Source organism: Canis lupus, chromosome 11 (genome assembly GCF_048164855.1).
Source record: "Canis lupus baileyi chromosome 11, mCanLup2.hap1, whole genome shotgun sequence".
In the NCBI taxonomy this organism is placed as follows: domain Eukaryota; kingdom Metazoa; phylum Chordata; class Mammalia; order Carnivora; family Canidae; genus Canis; species Canis lupus.
The window spans coordinates 67,386,402-67,407,154 of NC_132848.1; the positions used below are offsets into that span (position 1 = coordinate 67,386,402).

At 53.8% G+C, this 20,753-nt stretch overlaps 1 protein-coding gene across 3 annotated transcripts in view; it reads left to right on the forward strand.

The window, feature by feature from the left end:
* Positions 1 to 20,753, forward strand: part of CEP68 (centrosomal protein 68) — a 25,664-nt gene continuing 4,911 nt past the window's right edge. Inside the window, exons 1-6 of one of the 3 annotated variants that reach the window (XR_012003632.1) lie at positions 1 to 116; positions 11,160 to 11,565; positions 13,100 to 14,554; positions 15,174 to 15,402; positions 15,764 to 15,886; positions 18,229 to 18,241. Coding sequence is in view for 2 of the 3 variants with exons in the window: in XM_072768624.1 (XP_072624725.1) it covers positions 11,203 to 11,565; positions 13,100 to 14,554; positions 15,764 to 15,886; positions 18,229 to 18,325 (2,038 nt within the window). In the remaining variant the exon portion in view is untranslated. Of the gene's footprint in view, positions 117 to 7,652; positions 7,834 to 11,159; positions 11,566 to 13,099; positions 14,555 to 15,173; positions 15,403 to 15,763; positions 15,887 to 18,228; positions 18,326 to 20,753 lie in introns of those variants that run through there. The other 2 variants (XM_072768625.1, XM_072768624.1) reach the window with 2 other exon arrangements.

A 20,753-nucleotide genomic window follows, 5' to 3' on the forward strand; every position in this document is an offset into this window, starting at 1 on the left:
CGCCGCGGGCTCGGGCGTGAGGGCCGCGGTCTCCGCCTGGGACCCCGCGTCGGGGCAGCCGCGTCCGCCCGCCGTCGCCGCAGGCCCGCCGCGGGCCCCGAAGCGCTCGAGGCGAGGTAGGTGGCTGCCCGCGCGCGGGGCCGGGGCCGGGGCTCCAACGCCTTCCCCCGCGCGGCCCGGCCCCCGCGGCCCCGCCGCGCCTCAGGGGCTGTGAGGCCGCACCGGGCCCCGCGTCGCCGCGTCCGCCGCCGGGAAGGGCCTGTGGGGACCCGGCGCCTCGTGCCGCCGCCTCAGCCTTGCGGGCGGGACGGCGGGGGCCGCGCGCCCCGTGAGCCTCGTGAGCCCCGTGAGCCCCGTGAGCCCCGCGCGCCCGGCGGGACCCGGGGCCCGGGGCGGGGCGGCGGCTCGCGCGGAGGTCGTCTCTCAGCCGCTCGGGGTCGTTCCCGCGGGAGCAACGATGGAGACGACGGATGCTTCCCTGGTGCCCCGAGCGCGGCAGCTGCCGACGACAGACAGAAAATGTGCTTTTTCTTTTTTTCTTTTCTTTTTTTTTTTTTTTTTTAAGGGTCACCCTTTCCAACGGTCCTCACCAGAATTGTCCTCATGCACATGCTCACGCCCTTTATGATTATTGGGTTCGGTGTGTTGTTGGGCAGACAAGTGAGCGGAAACCTTGCCAGGGCCCCCGAGCACGTTGGACCTCGCGGGGAGCTCGGGGAGGGGTGGGGGGTGGGGGTGGGGCCTGCGCAGGACGGGTGCTGTTCCTAAGTACCTGCAACAGCTCCTAGCTCTGGGGTGGGAAGGACGGTGTTAGGATGCAGGACGAAATGCCCTAGGTCAGTCTGCCTCGGGTTTGGTTAAAAAAAAAAAAAAAAAAAAAAAGTTGAGGTCACCACTTCTCATCCTCGTTTTCTCCTTCACCTGGATCGATTCTAGGCCACTTGGTACTGAAAAGAGCAAAGAACTCCGTTTTCGCCACCCTTTCCAACGGGCATCACCAGAACTGTCCTCAGCAGCCTGGGGGCGCATGCACGTGCTCAGGTCCTTTATGATTATTGGGTTGGGTTGGGTGTGTTTATTGGTCAGACAAGTGAGCGGAAACCTTGCCAGGCCAGCCCTCCCCGCCTCCCAGCACGTTGGACCTCACGGGGAGCTCGGGGATGGGTGGGGGGAGTGGGGCCTGCATAGAGAGGGGTGGTATTCATAAGTACCCCCCAGGGTGGGAAGGATGTTGTTAGGATGCAGGACGAAATGTGCTAGGTCAGTCTGCCTCGGGTTTGGTTAAAGAAAAGTTGAAGTCACCACTTCACATCCTCGTTTTCTCCTTCACCTGGATCGATTCTAGGCCACTTGGTACTGAAAAAAGCAAAGAACTCCGTTTTCACCTCTTCCGAAGAACTTTTAAAAGCTCCTCCCCATCCCACAGCTAATTAATCACTTCTTCCCTCAGGCTGCCTTCTGCTGCCTCCCCGTTTTTTGTTTTTTGTTTTTTTGTTTTTTTTTACACATCGTGGTTTCTCCAGCTCCTAGCACGGTGCCTGGGTGATTGAAGACAAAAGAAAACAACAACAAAAAACCCCCAGAGGTGTAGCCAAAAGTTGACAAAACAAAAATTTTCATTCCTTTAATTTGTTGGACCATTTATTTATTTATTTTTTTAAAGATTTCATTTATTTATTTATGATAGACACACGGGGTAGGGGGAGGCAGAGACACCGGCTGAGGGAGAAGCAGGCTCCCTGCCGGGGACCTGACCCAGGATTCGATCTCGGGTTTCCAGCATCAAACCGGCCAAAGGCAGGTACTAAACTGCTGAGCCACCCAGGGATCCTCAGGACCAATTTTTTTTTTTTTTTTTTTTAAGATTTTAGTTATTCATTAGACAGAGAGAGAGGTAGGCAGAGACACAGGCAGAGGGAGAAGCAGGCTCCACACAGGGAGCCCAAAGTGGGACTGGATCCTGGGTCTCCAGGATCACACCCTGGGGTGAAGGCGGCGCTAAACTGCTGAGCTACCCAAGCTGCCCAGGACCAATTATCTTTACAGGTTAGGGAAGCAGTTGCCTTTCGGCTCTCTTCAGTTAAATCAGGTTTTATCTGCCATTTTACTAACTCTGGATAAGTCATTTAACTTCTCTGTGCCTTGATGTCCTTATCTGTAAAATAGGAGTTTTAGTAGGACTTACTCCATGGGTTCTGAGGATTAAATAAGATACTGATAAATAGTGCTTAGCATAGTTCACAGGCCAAAGAAAATGTTCAGGTACTGTTAGTGTTTGTTAGGATAAAAATAAATAGATACTTGAATCAGTTTACTAATATTAAGTGTCTGTATAGTATTTGACCCTTCTGGGTCTCTGCCTTTTAGTCCTTTTCTGTTGCTCTATCTTAAGTCCTTAAACCTTTCATAATTCCACCCCTCCCCCCACAGTAAAAGTATTCCATAGATTATCTGTTATTCATTTAGAGTCTCACCACCATATTACAGTAGTAGTTGACATACTCTTAATGTGGTCTTGATATTCAGAATGGTCCTAGAAGAGCAGAGGAGTAAAACAGAAATTTTTAGGGTGATTGGCCCAGAGAGGCAGAGCTCGTGGAGATGGACTCAGAGTGGCTTTTCTCCTTATAATGTAATTCTGTTCTCATGAAGAAACCGTCTCCTGTCTTTGAAGTTATTCACAAACATTGTGAAAAGTGGAAGACGTCATCTTGTTGGCTTTAGACCTGTTGGCCAGACCTAGAGGTGGCAGATAGAACAGAACCCATGGGGACATTGCCTCACTTTCTGCAGGCAGGAAGCAGGCTAGGTTGTGCATTTCCTTCCAGCTGTCCATCCCCTTGACATGTCAGTTTTTCTTAAATTGTTTGGAGTCTCCAAAATAAATACCTTCTCCTTTTCACTTGTAACTATCACAGGAGAATCCTGGGCTCTGACTCTGTTTTTAATGTAGCCATAATGAATCGTGAATCCTTTCTAGAGAATGTGGTTCTTTCTGGGGACTTCTTTCCAGATGTGACATACTATAATTAGCTATTAAAAACCTGCTATAAGGTGTGAACTTTTTCTCATGTCCTGTTGCAAAGACTTCAATGACAAGGACCATAAATTTCCTTCTCAAGTGTGCCCTGGCATAGGATAGTCCCTGAGCGGAGTGCCTCACTGGTTCAGTGCCTCACTGGCTCACTCTGCAGAGCATGCAACTCTTGATCTTGTAAGTTGGAGCCCCCTTTTGGCTGTAGGGATTACTTTTTTAAGATAAAAATCTTAGGGCAGCCCCAGTGGCCCAGCGGTTTGGCCTCGCCTTTGGCCCGGTGTACAATCCTGGAGACCCCGGGGTCGAGTCCCACGTCGGGCTCCCTGCATGGAGTCTGCTTCTCCTTCTGCCTGTGTCTCTGCCTCTCTCTCTCTCTCTCTGTCATGAATAAATAAATAAAAATCTTTAAAAAGAAAACTCAGTGAATGGTTGTAAAGCCATTATAGTAGTTCTTTCCAACGTGTTGAAACAAGCTTACTGACTAACCTGATAATTCTGAAACATTACCAATCACTTGGAGATCCTGTTCAAATGCAAATTATGATTTCAAGACTGGTGGGGACTGCGAATCTACATTCCCAACAGGCTCTGAGATGCTGATGCTGCTGGTCTGCAGACCACATTTTGAATAGGAAAGTACTAACATTAGTACTACACTTGGTTTTTAGAAATATTGCTAAAAACAGGTTTTGTTTTCTTATGGTTTGGGGATAAAGTCTTAGATTATGATTTTTTTTCTATTTTTTTTTCAAAGACCCTATTTATTCATGGAGACACACACAGAGAGAGAGGGGGGCAGAGACACAGGCAGAGGGAGAAGCAGGCTTCATGCAGGGAGCTTGATGTGGGACTCCATCCCAGGACTCCAGGATCACGCCCTGAGGCAAAGAGAGACGCTCAACCACTGGGCCACCCGGGTGTCCCATGTTATTCTATTTTTAAATAATTCTTATATTTTGTTCCAAAAAGTGATATGAAAAATCATTCCAAGCTACTTCCCAAGTAAAAATCTTCCCAAGATTTTAAATAGAATTGAGGCAGATAGGTTGAAAGAAAAGAGGAAATCAAGGATAAGATTAGTATACAAGGTGAGTGCCTTTCTGTCCTAAGCTTTTTTTTTGCTTGGGTAGGATTGCAGATTTGGTGCTGAGCTTTCTAGTAGTCAAAGCAAAGAGGAAAATTTTCTCAGTTTTGCCAATACCTGTGTGGCCTGATAGTAAAAACAAACGGGCTATTCAGTGAAGTACTTGTTTTTGTTACCAAGACAAGAGAATTCTCCAGTGCTTTCTCCAAAAAGAGCATCCTTTGGTACAGTGAGCAACATTCCTGTCAGTAAGATTTTTTATCAGTCTTCATACATGTAACTTGACTGCCTCACAGAAAATACACAGTACAGTACAAGTAGTGGCTTGTGGAACTGCAGTGTGGTTCAGGGCCAGCTTGCAAAGACGGTAGGAGAGATGTTTGTTACAGGAAAGCTGTTTCTCTGCCTTCGTCTTTGGTGGGAACAGAGGGTATAGTTATTAACATGTTGAGTCCTCAGCGTCCTCATAGTTGGATGGGGACCATCTGCTAAGGAGGCCAGAGAGTTTGCAGTTGAGTGGACAGGGGGCTGGAAGCTCAGCCAAGCCCCTTGTAGATGTGGGAGTTACGTCTGTTGAAAGGCCTTCTGAAGACCTGCGGATAAGTTAGCTGGCTGGCCTTGCCGAAAGGTGGTTCCAGTCACTCGCCAGCCCGTGAGTGAGCGAAGGAGGAAGTAAGAGGAACAGTCTGGCTACAGCTTTCCCACCATATTGATTTAGAGGGAGCCAGGGGCTCCTTCTTGGGCACTGGAGGATTCCCTCTGACTAAGCAAAACACAGGGAAGTTGCTCTGAGAGCAAAAGGAAAGAGGCTGCTGGTGCCTGAGCACTCTGGGGATGGCAGTGGCCCATTACCCACCTCTGGGAAACCTGTCTGCCCTCCATAGCTCTGAGCCTCTTTTTACTTGGCTTTGACCTTCAGAGGAGGTGGACACAAGATGGGGCTAGTGTGGAAGACTGTCGGACCTGGGGGCTGAAGTCTGCTGAACAGCCAGGGAGGCAGCAGGTGGAATGATGATTGCTCTTGGCTGTCGGCTGGTCTCAGACCTCTAGCCACGACGTTCCTGGCACCCGTGCTGCTCTGAGGCAGGCCCTGGCCACTTGTGACTGCCCCTTTTGTTGGCCTCCCCCACATATGTATGTACTCCCTCTCGTGCTACCTCCCCACATCATGGGCTTCTGCCTTTAAGCTTCTTTCCCATAAATCTAGTTCCCCCAGAAACTTGCCAGCAACCTGACAATGTTGGGTCCTACCCTGCTTCCTCCCCTTTCCTTGTGGGCAGTTTCCTGTTTTTAGAGAAAGAGCTCTTGTACTAAGAGCCTCTTTGTCTGGTTCTGTGGTCAGCCTCTGCCACTGTGTGTGCACAGCGTTCAGCACTTATGCCAGTGGCCCCCTGTGAAAACACAGGAGTTTGAGGCCTGAACTGGTGGGACTTGCTCTCTCAAGTGATACATGGCCTGTGTAGCCAGTGCAGGTGGCTGGCTGTGTGCACCAGGTACAGAGATGGGCCTTGCCCGAACACAGCTTCCCTGGCAAAGTGGTTGTAGATCAGATTATTTCAAAGGGAGGTCGTGATTTAAGGTATCCTGGAGATAGTCCTTTACAGGGAGGGGGCGGGGAGAGATGGTCCTTTTTCTGATCAAAAGAGGCTTGCTCCCTGGTTATCATTTCCTTTATCAGAATGGTTTAGTTAAGAGAGAGAGACGAGTGTCCTCTCTCCTAATTTGTGGTCCTCCTTCCCCTCCTGGATAGGAGCGGGTGGGAGGAAGCCCTGGCAGCTGTGACAGGACTGCACGAGGGTGGCGCCGCAGATCCCAAGAAGGGTCAGGTGTCCAGGCTTACAGAGTTGGCGTTGCCACATACGTGACGTGTGAGCATATTTTTACTGCAAGGCAAGTGCATGCCAGGCCTACGTCACTCCTAATTATATACGTCTGGTGGTCATGTGGCCTCTGCCGGGGACTCGTGGAGAATTTTAATAGCAAAGTGCGGGTGGTCACTAGAATACCCTGAAGTTTATGCGGCCTGTCTCTTGGTTTGGCCAGTTGTGGTGTGTGTAGACCTTGCCCAGATAGCGGGTTCAGTTCGCCGTTTGTTGTCTGTGCTCTGAGACTCATTACAGCCGTGTGGTGCTCCCGTTAGGGAGGAGGCTGGCTGAGGCCTCGGCCCCTCCCTGGGCCACTGGTCTATAGGAGCGCTGGAAAATACATGATTTCCGAGCAGGAAGGCCCTACGTAAAGTTACAGGCTCTGTGAAGCCATTGCCTCGGGGGACAGTGCTGGTCCTGTACCACAAGTCCTGTCATCATCCAGGGCAGTCCATTTGAAAAGGAGTAAGCTGCTGCTCCTCAGAAGTGTCCACGCAGAATCCCCACGTCTACCCTCACCCCAGGAGGGTAGAAGGAATGCTGTGTAAAATAGAAACCTATGGAAATGAGGGCTGGGCCTTCATGGAGATGCCCACCTGGCCCGTGCAGGCAGGATGGAACCCTGAAGTCTGAAATTTGTGCATTTGGGATCCCTGGGTGGCGCAGCGGTTTGGCGCCTGCCTTTGGCCCAGGGCGCGATCCTGGAGACCCGGGATCGAATCCCACGTCGGGCTCCCGGTGCATGGAGCCTGCTTCTCCCTCTGCCTGTGTCTCTGCCTCTCTCTCTCTCTCTCTGTGACTATCATAAAATAAAAAAAAATAAAAAAAAAAATTTGAAATTTGTGCATTTGCTAGGCCACTTCATGGTGATGTTTTAAAAATGCCTTTGCCTTCAACAGTCATTACTACAAGGAGTTTTCCCTGATTATTTCTATCCCAGCCGATTTCTCCGTTTGTATTGCATAGTGTCTTATATACGCCGTGAATTAGCTCTCGGGGACCGCTTTTAATTCTTTTCTTTCCCATGTATCTGTCTTCTCATAATTTGTGTGGTTGGAGGGGGCACGATTTGCCAGGCAGATTAATAAGTAAGATTATGCGGAGACTGTTTATCCATACTGAGAAAATAAACCTGCCTTTTTCGAGGCACCGTTTCCATGAAAATCATTATTTCAGACCATCTTACCTGGTTGCAGAAGGGCCTCTGGTGACAGTGTTAACCTAGTTCGGGTTTGTCTGCACACTTGAAAATTACCTGGAGGTGTCTCCTGAATAGCTTATAATTCTAGCTCACCACTCCTCACCCCCAGGATAAATGGATCCTTCTTTCCTAAGAAAGAGTCCAGACAAGGCATAAAAACTACATCATCAAAATAAAGACAGATCATTTGTTTGTACCCTTTTCTTGCCGTAGCATCATCTTACTCCTGCCCCAGTCACAAGACCACACTCCTTAGTGGAACAGGAAAGCAGGCAAAAGGAGAATTAGCCACCCATCAGCCTGATTCTGGCCACTGAGAGAATTTCTAGGAATGGAGCAAGAAGTAGAAATTGGGGGCTGCAGGTTATACTTTTCCAGCTGATGGGCTCAGCGATGATCTTCACGTGTAGCTTTCTTTTATTTTTTTTTTTTTTATAAATTTTTTTTTAAATTTATTTATGATAGTCACAGATAGAGAGAGAGAGAGGCAGAGACACAGGCAGAGGGAGAAGCAGGCTCCATGCACCGGGAGCCCGACGTGGGATTCGATCCCAGGTCTTCAGGATCGCGCCCTGGGCCAAAGGCAGGCGCCAAACCACTGCACCACCCAGGGATCCCCACGTGTAGCTTTCTAAGCAGCCACAAGGTGAGGCTGGGGCTCCGTGAAAACCTGTCTCAGCAGGACTTGGTGGCTCATCTCTCTGTCCTGTCACCTCTTCCCTCTCCTCCATGTGCTCATCTGCTTTGTAACTTCCCTTGGTGGTTCATAAATAGCTTGGGTTCAGGAGTCCTACAGTCCTGAATTTGCATCTCTCTCAGCCTTGGTTTGTCCCTCTGTGAAGGGAGATGGGGGACCTGCCTCCGGTGGGAAACTCACTCTCACATACGGCTGGGGGGGGGGGGTTTGTAAATCAGTGCCACCCCTTAGAGGACCACCTGACAATATATGCCAGAGTATGTGCAGGCCTTCACCTCAGCAGTTGCACTTGTGAATGTTGGTGCTGTGCACGTGCCAGCATGCACACAAGGGCTGTGTGCACTTGTTGGTTCCGCTAGGTGCTTTGTTGTTCCTTGCTGCATGGCTTGTAAGGAAAGATTGGAAATAACCCCAGGATCCACCCCTAAGGGACCAGTGAAATAAACCAGAGGGTGGAGTACAGAGCTGGGCAGGGGTGTGAAGGAAGGGAAGCTCCCTTTTTGTGTATTGCTGAGGAAAGGTCTCCAAGATACTTTAAAAAAAGAAGAAGAAAGAAAACATTCTGAGTAAGATGTCCTGTACAGTGTGCTGCTTTTATGTAAAGAGGGAGAAGGATGCGAGAGACTTTGTGTTTGCGTGTGCATCAAGAGGCGAGAGACACACACAGAATGATGGGACCGTTCGCCTGTTTTTATGGGAGTCTCTAATAGTAAATATTCTTTGTCCTGTGAAATGCTGGCTGCTTTTGCTCCCCCTGTTGGGTTCCTTTGTTGTTTGTAAGGTGACTCGTCACACTGATTCTGTGCCCCCCATGACACTGATGGCACCCGCTGACGCTCTGTGTACCCTGGGCACCAGGCACTGTCGTAATGTAAGGTCGGTGTTATTACCACACCTGCGTGTGTACTTGTTTGAGTGAGGACTGGAGACTTAGATCTGCGGCGCATTTCCTATTTCACCCACCTATTACTCTGCAAAAAAATTGTTCTTCTGCCCCCGGCAGTGGTTGTGAGACGTGAGTACGTGTGAAGTGTGTGTGCCCTTCTCTGGGGTGGCCTTGGAACAGGCCCAGAGCCTCGTGTGCCCAGGCGGACAGAGGGGACCCTTCTGTGGTGTGGCTGCCTTCGGGGTGGTGGTGCCCACCCAGTTGCTTCCCAGGGTCGAGTGGGGTGAGCTGCTTCCCCTTTGCTCCCAGCACCTCCTGCTGTCACATTAGCTCCTGGCTTCGGAGGAAGCGAGGGTATTTTTGTCCAAGTTCTGGCTTGGAGGTCGGCCCGGTGTGTTGCAGGTGGCCTCGTTCCCCTCCTGCCCATTTTCCGGCCCAGCCCCACCCCGCAGGGTGCCCAGCAGCAGTTGTCCAGTTGTCCCCTGGACCCTTAGGCTGAGGGAGTGGGGTCCCTGCTATTCCTGAGGCTCTTAAAGGAACGGTTGTATTTTCGGGGCCCGCTCCCTCACTGTCCCTTCTTCCCTCCCTGGGGCTTGCCCTGCTTCTCCCCTGCCCGCCCACCCGGTCCGCGGCCCATCTCCCTGTCACGTGCACACCTTGCACACCTGCCATGCAGCCCGTGCCACCATTGCCCACCTGCATTTGCACAGCTTCAGGTGCGGGATGCTTGTAACCAGGCTGCTGGGGGAGAGTGGCCACCGCGCCCTCTCTGCTCCCTGGCCGTCCTCCCAATGGGAAGCAGCCCCTGCCTACAGCCGCGGCAGGGTTTCCGTGCTTGGGAGGACCCTGCTGCCCCCCCAGGCACAGGGGGCACCGTGGGACCCCGTGGGCTCAGCCAAGGCCTGAGCTGCCCCCTAGAACAGCGCCGTCACCGCCGGGCCGGAGCCGCCTGCCGTGAGAACACTGCACGGAAGCTGTGCGGGGACGCTTCTGTGGTGCTTTCGAGCCCCGGGCCCTGGCCAGCGCGCTGGAAGCCTGGCCTTGACCCGGACCTGCACTTGCTGCCTGGGCACCACGGCCGGTCCTGGCCCTATGGAAGCAGAGGACAAAAGGGTCTGCCACTGTGTCCTCTTCGGAGGGCTCTGGAGCCAAGGAAGAGCCGGACCTGTGTTCTCGGAGGAAGCAGACACCATTTGTTCTTTCTTTTTTTGACCAAAAAAAAAAAAAAAGAAAAGAGGTTGTCCCTTTTTTTTTAAAATATAGTTGACATATTAGTTTCATACGTACAACATAGTGGTTCAACAATCGTATATATCCCACAGTGCTCACCATGACAGGTGGGTAAGTGGAGTCACCAGTTGTCCCCATGCGGTGCCATCACAGTATTATAGATGGTATTTATTCCCCATGCTGGGCTTGCTTACCTGGCAGGCACATCCCCATGACTTCCTTGGTAACGGAAGTTGGTATCTCTTACTCCCCTTCACCTCTCATCCTCCCACCTCCCTCCCCTCTGGCAACCACTCCTTTGTTCTCTATGAGTCTGTTTCTTTTTGTCGGTCTTTGTTTTGATTTTTAAACTCCACATATAAATGAAAACGTGTGGTATTTGTTTTTCTCTGACTTTCTTAGCATGATGCCCTCTAGGTCCAGCCATGTTGTCATGAGTGGCACGATTTCATTCCTTGTTTCCATATTCTTCTTTTCGTTTAAGATTTTATTTATTGAAAGAGAATGAGAGATCACAAGCGGGGGGAGGGGCAGAAGGAGAAGCTGGCCCCCCACTGAGCAGGGAGCCCCCTGTGGGACTCCATCCCCTGACCCTGGGATCATGACCTGAGCCGAAGGCGGACCCTTAACCAACGGAGCCACCCAGGTGCCCTCGTTGTAGTTTTTTGAGGACCCTCCATACTGTGTCCCACAGTGGCTGTACCAGTTATAGTAACTTACAAACACTGCACAAGGGGTTCCCTTTTCTTTACCTCGTGACCAACACTTATTTTCTGTCTTCTTGATTTTAGCCATTCTGACAGGTGTGAGAGGATATCTCATTGTGGTTTTGATTTTGCATTCCCTGGTGATGAGTGATGTTGAGCATCTTTTCATGTGTCTGTTGGCCCACCTGATGTCTGTTCAGGTCGTCTGCCCATTTTTAAAAAATGAGATTATGTTTTTGGCGTTGAGTTGCATGAGTTCTTTATATATTTGGATATTAAACCCTTGTTGGATGCATGATTTGCAGTATCTTCTCCCATTCAGTAGGCTACTTTTTCTTTTTGTTGCTGGTTTCCTTCACTGTGCAAATGTCTGTCTTAATCATGAAAAAGCAAGGTTTCTTGGACACAGATGCAGAGGTTATAACTTTTTCTTTTCCTTTCCCATTTTATAGAGAGCTGAAGGCTTCAGGGGAACCCTGACTTAGGGACATCTCCATGGCTTTGGGAGAAGAAAAGGCAGAGGTGGAGGCGTCCGCAGACACAAAGACCCCGTCCTATGGGCAGTGGAGCTGCAGGGAGCAGGAGGTGGACACCCCGGGCCTTGTGAGCGGGGAGCAGGAGCAGCCACCATGCCTGGAAGCTGCGGGCGGGGCTGCCTCCCCTGTGTGGGGAGCGGAGGGACTGTGTGCCCCTGCCTGCGGTGATGGAGCTGGCTCCAGCCCCTCCGGAGCCTACCAGCCACAGGCCAGCAGCACCAGCAGGGAGCCAGTAGCTGGTATATCTAAGCTTGCTCTTGGTTGCCTGCTTCCTCCGGCTGGCACTGGCACTAGAGACCTTTTGCACTCTGTGGGAAGCCAGGTAGGTAACAAGGCAAATGGGACTGTAGCTTTAACTAGTGTGGGCCTTTGGGAGTGTGTACTCGCGTTTTCTTGCTGTCTTACCTGCTTTCCCAGTTCCTGTACAAGCTGGGCCATCGGGGGAGTCTGGGTGTGATGATTTCTGTTTTACAGGCTCACCTGGAGAGTTGGGCCTTGGGGCCAGCGAGGGGACTCTGTCCACAGCATCTCCTGTTCCTCAAGAGCATGACTGGTGACCTTCTGAAGACTGGGGATGCTGTGGCCACGACCTGTTGCCCAGGGGGCCAGGCTGGGGGAGCTGTGATAGGGGAGCCGTGTCCTGTTTCTGACTTGGTGATCTGAGCTCTTCAGGGGGCCCCTAAGGGTCCAGGCCAGGGGGTTCCTTTGAGCTCTTAGCCTATATCCCTTGGGACCCAGGGCACCTGGCAGAGCCGTGGAGCCCCCGTGCTGGGGGGCACTGTCCCTGGGGAAGAAGAATTTCTTGGGCCTCCCTGACTGCCTGGAAGCTTTGCCTGGTCAAGTCTCATGGCCCAATGAGTCCTGCTTCACTCTATGACCCCAGGCATATCACCAGATCTTTCAGGCCCTCCGTATAATTGGGAAGGTGATCTGGATGATCTGTCCCTGCCAGCTCTGACATCCTGTTGTGTTCTGCTTGGCCTGCCACGGGCATGGCTTTGATGTCTTTGCCGTCACTGGGGCCTTGGCTGCAGCATGCTCCTCCCATGCCGTTCTCTCCTGTGAGCGTGACTGGGAGAGAACGAGGCTGAGCCCGTCTGCCTGGGAGTCAGGGGTGCTCGGGAGCCCGGGCACCTGTGAGTCCGAGGTTTAGCGAGGCAGGGAGCAAGTAAGTAAACCTAGAAATAGGCTGTTGAATGGGCTTGTTAATTGTGGTACCTAGTGTTGGTTGAGCTCCTACCCTGGGCTTTTCACACGCGAGTTGCTTTGATCCTCATGTCCTGAGGAAGTGGTACCGTTACCATTCCCATTTTACAGGTGAGGGAAGTGAGGCCCAGAGTCGTCCATCTGGAAGGTAGCAGTTGGGTTGGCATCAAGTCTGTCTGGTTCCAAAGTATACAGCCTTAACCACTGTTGTCCTGCCTCCCAGGGGGCAGGTTCTTTATGGAGCAGAATGAAAACTCAGAATAAAGAAGCTGAGTTGAGGGGCTCACTTTGTTCATTGCTAACAGGTGTGAGCCAAGTGGGTGGGGCTTGGGGGGTCACCTGGCTGCCTGGTGTGGCTGCGTCCCAAGGCAGGGCTGGCTTCTCTGAGGGTAGGTGTTGTGCCCACTGCCCGCCTGCGGGAAGATGGGAGGGGTGTGGGGACACGGTCTGCCCCCCGGGAGCGTGCTGTGCTTCGTGCTGGCCGCCCGGCCGCACACCGTCTGGTTCCCGCACCGGATGGTCGACTCTCGTCGCCGGGGCTCTCCTGACTATCACCCGGGCCCCAAGGAGAATCCAGAGTTGTCCTCTAGGAGGGAAGTTTGGTTTGCTGTTTTAACCTCAGAGCTTTGTCTTCTGTCTCATCATTGCAGGTGGAGGAGACGAGGCTTTCTGCCTCAGAGGAACTACCTCAGACTCCGAGCGTTGCCAGAGCTGCAGGCCTTCACTCAGGATACGATGCCCACAGCGAGGATGAGCCATCCCCTGTGGAGTGGCCGCGGGCGCCGGACCTCAGCCAGCAGCCCCACAGCCCAGGTGTCCCTTGCCTGCCACAGTGGAGGCCGCTGGGGAGCCGAGCCTCCTCCCCAGGCAGCAGTCTCCAGGGTCACCGGGAAGAGGCTGGACCTCCACGTTGCTCCGCTGCCAAGGTCTCGTCCTCCCTGGAGCTGGTCGGCCGCCACTCGGCCTCCAACGTGGCGGGGCAGGGGCCACGGCTCCAGTGGCCACCACAGCCTGCGTCGTCTGGGGTGGATGCTCCTGGGCTGGGCAGGAGGCGCCTCTCCTTCCAGGCCGAGTACTGGGCCTGTGTGCTGCCAGACTCCCTGCCTCCTTCCCCCGACCGCCACTCCCCGCTCTGGAACCCAAATAAAGAGTATGAAGATCTGCTGGACTACACTTACCCACTCAGGCCCGGGCCTCAACTCCCAAAGCACCTGGACAGCCACACACTGGCCGACCCTCTCCTGCAGGACTCAGGTGTAGACCTTGATAGCTTTTCTGTCTCCCCGGCAAGTACCCTGAAGTCACCCACTAATGGCTCCCAGAATTGCCCATCCGCAGAGGCCTCCGCTCTGCCCTTCTCTAGGCTCAGAGAGCAGAGCCTCACACGGCGGCCCTCTGGAACACCGCAGAAGCAGAGCCACGTGGGGTCGGCCTCTTGTAACCTGCTCGCGTCCACCCCCAGAGCCCCGGGCAGTAGGGATGCTCCTTGGGAGAGTGGAGAGCCAGCCCTGAGGGCTGTGAAGGACTGGCTCCCTGTGGGCAGGCAGCGTGAGCTGAGGACGTGGGACAGAGGCTGGCCCTTGCCCTGGACGGAGAGAGAGAAGGGGGCTGGCCCGGGGGTCTGGCCGCCTGCCCACGCGGAGTCCGGATGGAAACCCGAAGAGGAGCTAGAAAGCGACGATGAGTATCTTGCCCTGCCCACTCGGCTGACGCAGGTTTCTAGTTTAGTCTCCCATCGAGGCTCTGTCCCCCCGTCGGTGACCCTGCCCACCGGGGCTGCTGAAGGGCGCACCTCCCTGGACGCGTCGGACAGTGATGGGCCGGCCTCCCTCCCGTCGGATGCGGGTCGTGGCCGGCTTCCGCCTGGGGCTGCCCGCAGAGCGCCCGGGGGCCCCGGGGGCCCCGACCACCGTTTGCTGCGCTCCTTCATCTGCACAAGGGGCTCGGCCAGGGAAGGTGGTCTGGGGGGCAGCCGGGCCCTGGGGGGCTCCTGCGGGCCACTGAGAGCGCGCTCCTCCTTGCCGGCCGTGTGGGACCCAGACACCGCGGGGCAGCCTCCCGGGAGGGGAGAGCAGGGAAGAGAATCACTCGTGCAGTGCGTGAAGGTAAACTGGGCTCGGGGCCTTTGCCTCCACGTGCGTCTCCGCTCGCGGTAACCCTGAGCACTGGCTCTGCGCTCTGCGCTGTGCCGTGCCCTCCCCTTGCTTTTCAGCGCTCTCCCTTAAGATACGGAGGCCAGGCAGCGAGGGGTTAGCTGACTGCCCACCTCGGGCTGCAGCCGGAGTCTAACCGCCACTGCGCTGCTTCCTAGGGCTCTTGACCCTGAGGGGTAGGAGGTGTGTTGCACGAAGAACGTCCGTGCTCACGAGCCCGTAGGAAATGCTGGGCAGAGGGAAGTGGTGCTCCAGCCCGTAGGCCTGCTGGGAGCTCCGGCTGACCAAGTGGTGGAGCACGGAGCAGGAGTCGGGGGTGCCCAGTGTCCTGGCCATCCTGGCCACCACACCTATAGATGCGTGCCTGTCTGGAGGGGAATGAATGCTCCGTGCACTGGCGTTGGCCACATCAGGCGGATCTGAATTCGAATCGTGGCTCTGCCATATTTGGAATTTCAGCTCAATCTTTTGAGTTTGCTCACCAGTAAAACGTGGAGCCTCCCTCTTCGGGATGTGGTGTGGGTTATGTGAAGTATTTCACGTTGAGGGCTTTGCATCGTCCCTGACACAGGCCACTCGGGAGCGTGGGTCTCTGCACACGGGGAGTCCGCACACGGCCTGGTGTCCTGGGAGGCACAGCCCTGCACACCCACGGCAGCAGGCCGGGTGCGGGAGACCCATGAGCCCACCGTGCAGACGTCTCCCGGCCTCCGAGGGCCTGTGATCTTGTGTGTCGTGTGGAGCAGGAGGACGGATGTTAGCGTGGGCCTCTTTGGGGATAACGGCTGAAATACTGCAAGGCAAGTGCAAAGCTGGGATACGCGGCTTTAATTCACTTGTTTCCTGCCATAGGTTCAAGTTAGTCACCATTCTAGTCATTTATTTTATGTTTTCCCTCTGGGACAGTTAGAAAGTTAGCGGTGGTGCTCACCCGAGTCAAGTTCCGGGGTAGGCGCGTGTGTCCTGGGCTTTTCTCAGCCTGTCGTTGTCGGTGCACAGAGGCTGAGGGAGACCGAAGGGGTCATGGAGCGGGGACAGGCCAGGGACAGGGAGAGGCACTCGGGGAAGGGGGCGCAGTCTGTCTCCCGGAACCCCTGGCCTTGGAAACGCCAGCAGCAGTTTGGTCAGTAATACCGCGCGTTCTCTGCTTTGTCTGCACAGACCTTCTGCTGTCAGCTGGAGGAGCTGATCCGCTGGCTGCGTAACGTGGCGGACGTTACCGACCACCTGATCCCACCCAAGTCCAGTCTTACAGGTCTCAAGTCTTCTCTGCAGCTTTACCGGGTAATTCGCGGTCCTGGCTTCTGGCCGTGCACCTGCCAGTGCTAAGTACTTGATTACAGTGTAAAAGCTCAAATAACTGATTCTCGGTATGTTACGGCGCAGTGACTGCTTGCCCTGAAATCTAATCAGACGCCTTCCTCAAGTTTCTAATGGTGAGAAACTGTAAAATGTGGGAGTTATTTCCCAGACCAAGCAGAGTTTGGAGAAAGTAGATCCTCAATCAAGTATGCTTACGGGTGATTGCAGTGTCCCCGGGGTTAAGTGTAGAACTGGCTCGTTACGAGTCACTAGTCACATACAACTATTTAAAGTCAGTCAAAGATTCATATTTTCCAGTTGCGCTGGCTCCATTCCAGGTGTCCCAGCATCTCGTTTGCTCGCGGCCACCATAGTGAACGGTGTCCATGGGACACTTCCATCATCACAGAACGTTCTGTTGGCCAGTACTGACTAGAATTTGCTTCTCAAGTGTGTTTGTTTGGGGTTGGGGGGGGGGGTTTGTTTTTGTTGGGTTTTCTTTCTTTTTCTTTTTTTTTTTTTGCCTCTTTTTCATTAAGGTTTTATTTTTAAATCTCTTTAATTGTGGGTTCTGGTTAATTTGACTTCAGATCAGGTGTATTTGGAGTGATAGTTTGTGCCTGATGCTCAGAAATAGTGATCAATAGATCCCCCTTCATTCCCAGAAGTGTTGTGAGTTGGATGATAAATTATCGTTTCCCTAAGTCTAACCATAACCTCGACTGAGCTACCCTCAGGCCTCTAGCGTGTCTGGTTGGCCAAGCATTTCTAGCCTTTTCTGAAGGAGCAGAGGCAGTGTATGTGGTCTGAGGCTGATGCTAGTCTAGAAGGGATCTTCTAAGGCAGTTCTTTGAATGTCTACACCCGAATCAGGTGCCTTGGGAGGAGGATATGATTTCCATGTGCCTCCACCAGAGCAGCAGCCCCCCAGCTCCCACCACACCCTGGCAGGAGAGAGGTCCTTTGTTTTCCAACTTAGAGCCAGCTCCTCGCCTGATGGGTCAGCTGTCCCACCTCAGTGGGAGCGCCATTTCCTGCATGTGCAGAGAGGCTGCCCTGGGTTCCTGGCCCAGAGCATGCTTGAGGAAGGAGAAGGGGGTTGGGCTTGACGGGGCCTTCTGTGGCAGCTCCCCAGTGCGTGTGCTGGGCTGAGCAAGATGCGCCCCTTGGGCCCTGGGCAGTACCACCTGGAGAGAGGAAATGCCTGGAAGTTGCCCTCTGACTACCAGGTGGTCTCTGCAGAGTGCCTCAGGCCCATCCCTGTCACAGCAGCTGCCAAATAGAAGTCTCTCCCTCCCTTTTATCCCCACACTCTCTCCTCGGCCTCAACTGGAAGGTTAGCCAGAGCAGCTTCCTTGCTTGGTGAGCTGGGAGTTACCCTCACAAGTCAGTGAACACTAGCCCCCGTGTTACCCGCACAGCCGTGTCGCGTGGCGGAACCACAGTCAGGCCAGGCCCTTCCCCACACGGAATGGTGCACGTCTCTGTGTATGTGGGGGCCCCTTGACCCCTGCTCAGATACCTCAGGCAAGCAGGTGTGTGCACACATATTGTTGATCATGACGGTCTCCTATGCTTTGGCTTAACACAGTGGGCTTATGGCAGCATATAAACTACAGAAGATACCAAAGAATAAAATAATAAGTACAGGTATTAGAGCAAAGGAAAACTAAAGACAGGAAGAGAGTATAATCCAAGAGTAAAATTCTGACTCCAGAATGTGAACCACCAGGTTCTGTGCCTAAAGCTCATTGTGGACTTGACTTTACACATCTTAGTGGCTAAAGGGACATCAGAGAGGACGACAGGGTTCCCAGGTACCCACGGAGGGGAAACAAACCGGCTACTTGGGAGACTTGCAGCTTCCCTGCTTCCTCCCGAGGCCCCAGGTCTGCAGGAGCAAACACGGAGGGTGGTGGGTGAAGGCACCTCTGGCGGCTCTTACCAGGCCCATTGGCATAGAAGGCCCCGTGTTTGGGGAATCCCTTAGCCTTGTGAGCTTAAAGAAAACCCTGAGAGAAATGACAGAAAGAAACCCCGACCCCCAAGCTGTTCACCAACCAGGCTCTGCTAGGGAAAAGGAAACTCTTTGTTTTGTCCAACTGTAAACAGAAAAAAAAGGACTGAGTCTGGATTTACTTTGGACTCAAGGTGAAGTTAGACTAATGTCCTGTTTACTTCAGGAATTCTGAAGGTTGGGGGGGTTTGTCTTCCAGGTGAGAGGGGAGTCAAGCTACCCCTACGAAGGATCATTTTGAGTAAGTTTTACAAAACAATAGTAACGAAGCTTTTTCTTTCTTTTCTCTCTTCTCACATGCTTTAAGCAATTTAAGAAAGATCTAGATGAACACCAGTCCCTGACGGAGAGCGTTGTGCAGAAAGGGGAGATTCTTCTTCAGTGCCTGTTGGAGAACACCCCAGGTGAGACTTGAGCCAGAGCTCCCTCCCTCCCTCCCAGCAGTAGGTCCAGGGGTCACGGGGTCCCCGGTAAGGATCCAGTAGTGCAGGAGCGCCTCCGTCTGCACTGCGTCTGCACTGCTGCCGTAGGTCCCCACTGCCTGCCAGGCCTCATGGCATCCCTGTCCCCCAGCCATGCGGCGAGCCGGGCATGCAAGGGCCGCCCTCTTTTCCCTCGTAGGGACCTGCGTGGGAATGCTGGTTTTCATCCAGGGGGCCCTCAGGGGCTCCCTTCCTTCCCCAGCACAGGCCGGACCCCTCTCTTGTCATCTGTGGTTCGGTGTTGGAGAGCGCTCGGTTGTAAGGGCACAGACTCAAAAAGCTGCGCACCGATGAGAGGACGGGCTTGAGTTCGTTTTGCAGGCTCCCGGTTTAGGAAAATGTAAAATCACAGACTAGGAGCACACCAGGCCCGCAGGGTGCAAGTTGCAGGTGGCCCTGCCCTTGCTGGGGCACACGGGCAGTGGAGGATGAGCTCGGTTAGAGCAAGAACTGGCGGTCCCGAGCGGCCCCTGATTTCCTGTGAGTCTAAGCACGCAAGAGCTGTGACATCCCATCTGTGTGAGGCCTCAGTTCTGGAGTGAGCTGGGGCTCGTGCTGGAAAGAACCCACGGGAGCAAAGCTGGGCGGGACCCTCCTGCTGGAGAGGCACTGAGGTAGCCTGTCCCCACCAGAAGTGGGGGAGCGTGTTAGGGAGCTGCTAGAGTTTCTCACACCGGCAGTGTCCTCTTTCTGGGCCGCACGGTGGTTGTGAGGAGGGCTGTGCTTCACGCTGCAGGACATTTAACAACATCCCTGGCCTTCACCCGTTAGGTACCAGTCACCCCCGCCTCCTCCTCTCCAGTTGTGACAACCCAGAATACCTCCAGACTTGCCACATAGCCCCTAGGGAGAAAAGTGGGTTGAGAACTGGGGACAGGCAGAGGGACAGGGAGCCTCCGAAGGGCTGTGGCAGGGCAGCAATTACCCAGGGTGGATTGTGGGAACCCTTGGCAATCCCTTGCCTGCAGGAGGCCTTTGTTTCAGTTCTTGCACTAGTATTTTTTCGGTTTTATTGGGCCAGAAATTCAGTATGTCAGGCTCCTCTGCTACTTGTAACACCATGAGCGTTACACTGAACGCCGTGCACCAGACACCGTGCTGACACGGTTAACATCAGGTCTCCTCCCATTTAATCAGAGTCCTGTGAGATGATGTTATCACCCCCACCTCAGAGCTGTGAACTGGCCTTGGACCCCAGCCCTCTACGCTGCTGCCTCGCTGCTGCCTCCCCTGCTGCAGGTGCGGGGCCTGAGCTGGAAGGGAAGGAGCTCCAGGCCAGGAAACTGCCCTGGGGCCACTTGTAACAATGGGCCTCTTAGGAGGCTCTTGAACCTTCGTTTAAAAACCAACCCAGTAATACTTCTCAGTGCTTAATCTGGAGTAAGAACGTCCCCCTTTGCCCTGGTCTCATAATGTGAGACATATGAGGTTCCTGTGATTTTCAGAGATGGGCCCCTTGCCCCCCCATCCCCTGCTGGACTGACCGGGAACTTGAGTGTCACGTGAAGATGGGTGTTCCCCGTGACCGTCACAGGGCTTCCCCAGCTAGAGGCATGAGCCTTCAGCGCTCTCCAGGGCGCGCACACCCCTACGCAGCTTTGCAGCCGGCTTTCCTCGTCAGCCACAAGCAGAACCGTAGGGACAAGCAGCACATTTATTCCCCCCCAAAAAATATCTCTCAGCCTCTGCCGGAGGCCTCCCCATGGACAGCACTGGCCTTTTCACTGCTTCAGCGCACACGTGCCCAGTCCTCTCTGGGACCCACGCCACTGGAACCTGTGGGCGTGAAGCCGAACCAGGCTCCTGTGTGTATGGAGTCAGCTACACCATGGAAGGAAGTCTGAATGCGAAAGATTTCATTCTCAGGCCCAGCTTTCTGTTTACTTGGCCCCAACCGAATATTCTAACATAGTACAGTAAAAGTTCAGAAAGAAAAGAAAGGTCCCCCGAATCCCACTGACGAACACACAGGAGGGCGGGGCGCAGCCTGGCAGCGGCCCAGGGCAGTAGCTCCCCGAGGGCTGAGGTCCCCTCCCGGCCCGGTCCCACCCTGCCACCCGCTGCCCGCATCCGCTGCAGAGGGGCGGCTTCCCCTTTCCCTTCCGCTGCTGGCAGATGTTGCGGCCGCAGCAGGAAGCTGGAGAGCGAGAGAACGCGGCTGATAAAGGCTCAGGAAGCCAAGGCAGCCTTTGTGTTTAACAAAGGAAATAAGGTTTCCGAGAGAACGAGCCTGATATGTGTGGTGCACTCCAAACGTGGCCCATCCCTTCCTCGGGGGAGCACTTGGCCCATGGGGGGCGGGGGAATCTGCACCTCACTAAGCTCATCCGCCTGCTTTCAGAGGATTTTC